This window comes from Cherax quadricarinatus, unplaced genomic scaffold (genome assembly GCF_038502225.1).
Source record: "Cherax quadricarinatus isolate ZL_2023a unplaced genomic scaffold, ASM3850222v1 Contig4346, whole genome shotgun sequence".
NCBI classification, from domain to species: Eukaryota; Metazoa; Arthropoda; class Malacostraca; order Decapoda; family Parastacidae; genus Cherax; species Cherax quadricarinatus.
Genome location: NW_027199372.1, coordinates 6338 through 14026, shown reverse-complemented (window position 1 = coordinate 14026; position 7689 = coordinate 6338). Strand labels below are relative to the sequence as shown.

Here is a 7689-nt window from a genome sequence, read left to right as displayed (position 1 = left end):
TCTTAAGTTCAATCTTACTTATTGTTCTTAAGTTCTTAGGTTCAATCTTACTAATTGTTCTTAAGTTCAATCTTACTTATTGTTCTTAAGTTCAATCTTACTTATTGTTCTTAAGTTCAATCTTATTGTTCTTAAGTTCAATCTTACTTATTGTTCTTAAGTTCGATCTTACTTATTGTTCTTAAGTTCAATCTTCCTTATTGTTCTTAAGTTCAATCTTACTTATTGTTCTTAAGTTCAATCTTACTTATTGTTCTTAAGTTCAGTCTTACTTATTGTTCTTAAGTTCAATCTTACTTATTGTTCTTAAGTTCAATCTTACTTATTTTTCTTAAGTTCAATCTTACTTATTGTTCTTAAGTTCAATCTTACTTATTGTTCTTAAGTTCAATCTTACTTATTGTTCTTAAGTTCAATCTTACTTATTGTTCTTAAGTTCAATCTTACTTATTGTTCTTAAGTTCAATCTTACTTATTGTTCTTAAGTTCAATCTTACTTATTGTTCTTATGTTCAATCTTACTTATTGTTCTTAAGTTCAATCTTACTTATTGTTCTTAAGTTCAATCTTACTTATTGTTCTTAAGTTCAATCTTACTTATTGTTCTTAAGTTCAATCTTACTTATTGTTCTTAAGTTCAATCTTACTTATTGTTCTTAAGTTCAATCTTACTTATTGTTCTTAAGTTCAATCTTACTTATTGTTCTTAAGTTCGATCTTACTTATTGTTCTTAAGTTCAATCTTACTTATTGTTCTTAAGTTCAATCTTACTTATTTTTCTTAAGTTCAATCTTACTTATTGTTCTTAAGTTCAATCTTACTTATTGTTCTTAAGTTCAATCTTACTTATTGTTCTTAAGTTCAATCTTACTTATTGTTCTTAAGTTCAATCTTACTTATTGTTCTTATAATGTTGTACAGTGTCTGATGACACACAGTAATGTTGTACAGTGTCTGATGACACAGTAATGTTGTACAGTGTCTGATGACACAGTAATGTTGTACAGTGTCTGATGACAGTGTTGTACAGTGATGACACAGTAATGTTGTACAGTGTCTGATGACACAGTAATGTTGTACAGTGTCTGATGACACAGTAATGTTGTACAGTGTCTGATGACACAGTAATGTTGTACAGTAATGTCTGATGACACAGTAATGTTGTACAGTGTCTGATGACACAGTAATGTTGTACAGTGTCTGATGACACAGTAATGTTGTACAGTGTCTGATGACACAGTAATGTTGTACAGTGTGTCTGATGACACAGTAATGTTGTATGTCTGATGACACAGTAATGTTGTACAGTGTCTGATGACACAGTAATGTTGTACAGTGTCTGATGACACAGTAATGTTGTACAGTGTCTGATGTAATGTTGTACAGTGTCTGATGACACAGTAATGTTGTACAGTGTCTGATGACACAGTAATGTTGTACAGTGTGACACAGTAATGTTGTACAGTGTCTGATGACACAGTAATGTTGTACAGTGTCTGATGACACAGTAATGTTGTACAGTGTATGATGACACAGTAATGTTGTACAGTGTCTGATGACACAGTAATGTTGTACAGTGTCTGATGACACAGTAATGTTGTACAGTGTCTGATGACACAGTAATGTTGTACAGTGTCTGATGACACAGTAATGTTGTACAGTGTCTGATACCACAGTAATGTTGTACAGTGTATGATGACACAGTAATGTTGTACAGTGTCTGATGACACAGTAATGTTGTACAGTGTCTGATGACAAAGTAAAGTTAACTCTGAAACTAGTCGTGAATTGATGTTTCAATAAATAAAGAAAATATAAATAAACAAATAAATGTATATATATAATTTTTTATTTATGATAATTTTTAAAAAAACTGATGTGAACCCCAAACACAGCATTTCCTCAAGAGAGGAACTTAACTTTTCAAGAGCGACCAATCCACGAAGCACTGTCCATATATGATATTAGAACACAAGTTTTGTAACATCATTATATACAGAAAGGTATAATTACAGGGAAGGACACAAAATTGAGGTCACTGTAATTATAACTTCCTGGACTCACTCGACACGTAGAGCAGCCAGACAAGAAGTACTCGTCTAGCCAGACTACCATGGAGACGACACTCATTGTAAATTTGATTCTACTATTTATGTTTCATAGTTATTTATTTCATACTTTGGAATTTTCTGCATAATACTATGTATATTTATGCATGTTATGTATATCTGTTGTTATTGTGTGTAACAGTGTGTTAGTGTGTATGTCTGGTGTTACTGCGTATAGCGTTATAATTGTATATATCTTTCTGGTGTTACACAACGTTAACAATACTAGTAACACTGCTGTCTCCCTCTACGCCCTGTCATATGCCTTTTTAAATTTATAAAAACAAGAGACACATATTTTTCTTTAAACAAGTTTCACTACAAACTCTTGCTTAGAAGAGGAAACTTCATTCGACGCTTCGGTTTGTTTTGAATGTTTATCAAGCAGAGATAATTGTTCAGTACAAAAGGAGACGTTATCTACATTTCTCTCTCCAGTTTTTAGAATAATTGTGAATTATTCCAGCCAGGGTATTGCGACTTTTATTGACCACTTTGTTTAATGTAAAAACTATATCCACGTGTCACTTTCTCTTTCCAATTTCACTTTTTCTCCTTAGTTATTCGTACTTTGGACATAAGAATTATAATATGTTTTGCAACGCAAGGACACAGAGGGAGGAAAGAAACTTTACATAGACAATCTCTCACTTGGTGAGCAAGCCTGAGGAATACACTGGTGGAGTGAGAACCTTAGCTGAGGTGCGGTTAAAGTCAGGGAAGTTTTCAGCGGTCTGGTCCTCCATCCATTGCACTGATTTGATGAAGACCTTTAAAGAGCGAAACTTTTTCACAATAAAATATTTTTCTGCACCTGTGACATTTTTTCAACATTATGGACAGTGGGATTTGTGTCGACGTCGAGCACAACGCTGAGCTCACGTTCACAAACACTGAAAGTTTTGTTTACTTTTTGCATTTGGTAACACAGAGGCCTGAGACCAATGAACTGTGACTTGGCTTTTCAGACCTAAATTCTAGGACCTGGGACCTGGGTGTTCAGACTCTAGACCTGGGAATTAAAACCTTGGACCTGTAATGTATAGACAAGAATATTTTAGTATACATGTTTAGAAAACCAATCTCTTGATGTTAGTGAATTTGTTATGCAAAGGTACATGGGAGAAAGAGAGAGAGAGAGTTGTTGTAACGCTGCTAATGCTCAATTTTTATGAATATGGGAATGAGTGCTTCTTCTGGATGAGTGGATGAATGTAGTGAAAATAACAGCAGTGGTAGAGAAGGGTAGCAACAAGGGCAGAAACAGCCTGGCACAGTTGTGATGGCAGTGATAAAAACCAACGGTGGTAAACACATCACAGGCAGCACAGTGCTCTAAGTGGTGCTAGCAGTGACAATAACAGTGGTAAACCACATCACAGGAAGCACAGTGCTCTCAGTGGTGTTGACAGTGACACTAACCGACAGTGGTAAACACATCAGTGGCAGCACAGTGCTCTCAGTGGGGCTGACAGTGACAATAACAGTGGTAAACACATCACTGTTAGCTCAGTGCTCTCAGTAGTGTTGGCAGTGACAATAACAGTGGTAAACACATCACTGGTAGCACAGCGCTCTGAGTGTTGCTGACAGTGACAATAACAAACAGTAGTAAACAGCGGTAAACACAGCTCCTGGCGGGACCATAAACTGTGACTGCGGGGCCAGGAGCTGTGAGTCGACCCATGCAACCACAACCAGGTGAGTACTTAACTGGTAACACATTCCTCTCAGTGTTGATGGAAGATAGTCCAATCTGGGTTGTAATATTCCATATTCAGACCGACCTAATGTCACCGGAACGTTGATTCTAAATGTAATATCATTTATACTCCATACTGTAATTATATTTAACAGGTAAATATTATTTTTTTATTGCTCAATGGATGGGTATGAAACTAAGTTTAAACGTCTGATCGGAAAATAATGATTTTTTACACACACACACACACACACACACACACACACACACACACACACACACACACACACACACACACACACACACACACACACACACACACACACACACACACACACACACACACACACACACACACACACACACACGGAGGAGAGACAACAAGAAATGACCGTGAAGTATGTGAGGAACTCAACAAGAGATTCAAAGAAGTGTTCACAGAGGAGACAGAAGGGGCTCCAGAAAGACGGAGAGGTGGGGCACACCACCAAGTGCTGGACACAGTACACACAACCGAGGAAGAAGTGAAGAGGCTTCTGAGTGAGCTAGATACCCCAAACGCAATGGGGCCAAATAACATATCTCCATGGGTCCTGAGAGAGGGAGCAGAGGTGCTATGTGTACCCCTAACAACAATATTCAATACATCTATCGAAACAGGGAGATTGCCTGAGGCATGGAAGACAGCAAATGTAGTCCCAATCTTTAAAAAAGGAGACAGACATGAAGCACTAAACTACAGACCAGTGTCACTGACATGTATAGTATGCAAAGTCATGGAGAAGATTATCAGGAGAAGAGTGGTGGAACACCTAGAAAGGAATGATCTCATCAACAGCAGCCAACATGGTTTCAGGGACGGGAAATCCTGTGTCACAAACCTACTGGAGTTCTATGACATGGTGACAGCAGTAAGACAAGAGAGAGAGGGGTGGGTGGATTGCATTTTCTTGGACTGCAAGAAGGCGTTTGACACAGTTCCACACAAGAGATTAGTGCAAAAACTGGAGGACCAAGCAGGGATAACAGGGAAGGCACTACAATGGATCAGGGAATACTTGTCAGGAAGACAGCAGCGAGTCATGGTACGTGGCGAGGTGTCAGAGTGGGCACCTGTGACCAGCGGGGTCCCACAGGGGTCAGTCCTAGGACCAGTGCTGTTTCTGGTATTTGTGAACGACATGACGGAAGGAATAGACTCCGAAGTGTCCCTGTTTGCAGATGACGTGAAGTTGATGAGAAGAATTCATTCGATCGAAGACCAGGCAGAACTACAAAGGGATCTGGACAGGCTGCAGACCTGGTCCAGCAATTGGCTCCTGGAGTTCAACCCCACCAAGTGCAAAGTCATGAAGATTGGGGAAGGGCAAAGAAGACCGCAGACGGAGTACAGTCTAGGGGGCCAGAGACTACAAACCTCACTCAAGGAAAAAGATCTTGGGGTGAGTATAACACCAGGCACATCTCCTGAAGCGCACATCAACCAAATAACTGCTGCAGCATATGGGCGCCTAGCAAACCTCAGAACAGCATTCCGACATCTTAATAAGGAATCGTTCAGGACCCTGTACACCGTGTACGTTAGGCCCATATTGGAGTATGCGGCACCAGTTTGGAACCCACACCTAGCCAAGCACGTAAAGAAACTAGAGAAAGTGCAAAGGTTTGCAACAAGACTAGTCCCAGAGCTAAGAGGTATGTCCTACGAGGAGAGGTTAAGGGAAATCAACCTGACGACACTGGAGGACAGGAGAGATAGGGGGGACATGATAACGACATACAAAATACTGAGAGGAATTGACAAGGTGGACAAAGACAGGATGTTCCAGAGATGGGACACAGCAACAAGGGGACACAGTTGGAAGTTGAAGACACAGATGAATCACAGGGATGTTAGGAAGTATTTCTTCAGCCACAGAGTAGTCAGGAAGTGGAATAGTTTGGGAAGCGATGTAGTGGAGGCAGGATCCATACATAGCTTTAAGCAGAGGTATGATAAAGCTCACGGTTCAGGGAGAGTGACCTAGTAGCGACCAGTGAAGAGGCGGGGCCAGGAGCTTGGACTCGACCCCTGCAACCTCAACTAGGTGAGTATCCACTAGGTGAGTACACACACACACACACACACACACACACACACACACACACACACACACACACACACACACACACACACACACACACACACACACACACACACACACACACACCACACACACACACACACACACACACACACACACACACCTCCCTTCATCGCGCAAGGGGTCCGAAAATTTGAAATTCGAACTGAACTCCCTATGGTGGATAGAGTAACTCAATACAAGGTCACTGATCCCATATAAATTGATTTCTGATGGTTAGTTTTCGAGCAATTGCTAATCTCCGAAGACCGAAAATATTCGGCTGCGCCCGACAAAGGGATTAAAAAATTTTATGTTGCAAACTTGCAATTGTTAATAAAACACACCAAAACAATTTTTTAAATTTAATATACAAACAGACAATATAAAAAACATAAATGGAACTTGTATCAAAACATTTTTTAATTGTTACAAAAATATAAAAAGGAAGCAAATATCAACAGTGCCAAATTGCAAAGTGATGCAAGTTTCAATCCCTATATTCCTGAGATTCATTTGGAAGACCAATGATTCTATATTGCTAAATGGAAAGATGGAAGTCTGAGAAACAATTTCTATCAGTCTTTATGAAACTTGAAGAGCAATATTCTCATGGATCTCTTCCTCATCCGGGTATTCCTCAATCCTAAAAGTTCTCTTTTTCCTCATTACTTTCTGCTTTTTGGCTGGCCTTTCTTCCCTTTCTTCCTCCTCATCATCACTTGACATCTCTGCATCCTGTGCATCCGGTGGCAAGTATTCATCACCACTATCCAGCAATTCTGGTTCGTCTACCTCTGGTTCCGAGTCACTGTCTTCAGAAACGCAGACATACCTCGACCTGCTGGTCGACTGCTCCCCATAAAACAGCCTCTCATGGAACTGGAAGGACAATAGAAACCTCCTGTATAAATCCAGACCACTACAGAGTTCATATATGCAATTGAAAATTTCTTATAAATATTTATTTGACTAAAATTGGACATTCCCGGAAACTCGCGCAAGACCGAAATAATTCGGTCTAAAATGCTTGCACTTTTTTCAACTGCATGCTACACTCATATTATGCTTCACACGGACTTTAGGTATATATCAAAATATGCCTAAACTATTCATGTAAGCACTAAACACAACAATCAGTACTTACCGACATTGTAGAATGTATAATCCAAGAGTAGATTAGTAAGGGTGGAGGGAAAAATGCGTGTGTGGGCGAAGCCAAGCCACCAGTGTTTATATTTTGATCTCTCAACCAATGGGAAGGCGGCAGAAGCGAACTGTACTTAGCTGAAGAGACTCAGGGAAGGCTTGTGATTGGTTGGAACTAAAAAATGGGAAGCTGGCCGCGCAGGGCACGGAGTATGACACGCGCCAAAAACACGTAATTAAGACCGAATTTTTTTTATAGGCTTCTTCCTACGTGCACTCAGAATCTGCAGCAATGAGTTCCTTGAGGAAGAATGCACTATAATTGAACAAGTATTTTCTAAACTCCACTATCCTCGTCACTTCATCAGAGACTGCAGACGGCGGGCATTAAACATCTTCAACACACCCAGAGAAGACACTGCCGAGAAGAGATACATAGTCCTCCCCAACAACTTCATTGCCAAACATGTTTCCAACATCTTTGCCAAAACATCATTCCAAGTATCTACCTCCACAACCACGACCATCAAGGACATCACCAGTAGTAGACAGGACAAGCCTCCATCCTCTGCAGGGGTATACATAATCCCTTGTAATGACTGCAAC

General features: G+C 39.8%; 1 protein-coding gene across 1 annotated transcript; it reads right to left on the bottom strand.

Annotated features, from left to right (window-relative positions):
- Window positions 1-6471: 6471 nt before the first annotated feature.
- Window positions 6472-7185, bottom strand: LOC138852134 (uncharacterized). The gene is made up of 2 exons (XM_070081812.1): window positions 7082-7185; window positions 6472-6816 (listed from the first exon to the last, which is right to left on the bottom strand). The coding sequence occupies exons 1-2, from the start codon at window positions 7085-7087 to the stop codon at window positions 6520-6522; spliced, it is 303 nt and encodes a 100-aa protein (XP_069937913.1). The 5' UTR covers window positions 7088-7185; the 3' UTR covers window positions 6472-6519.
- Between the last annotated feature and the right edge of the window lie 504 nt (window positions 7186-7689).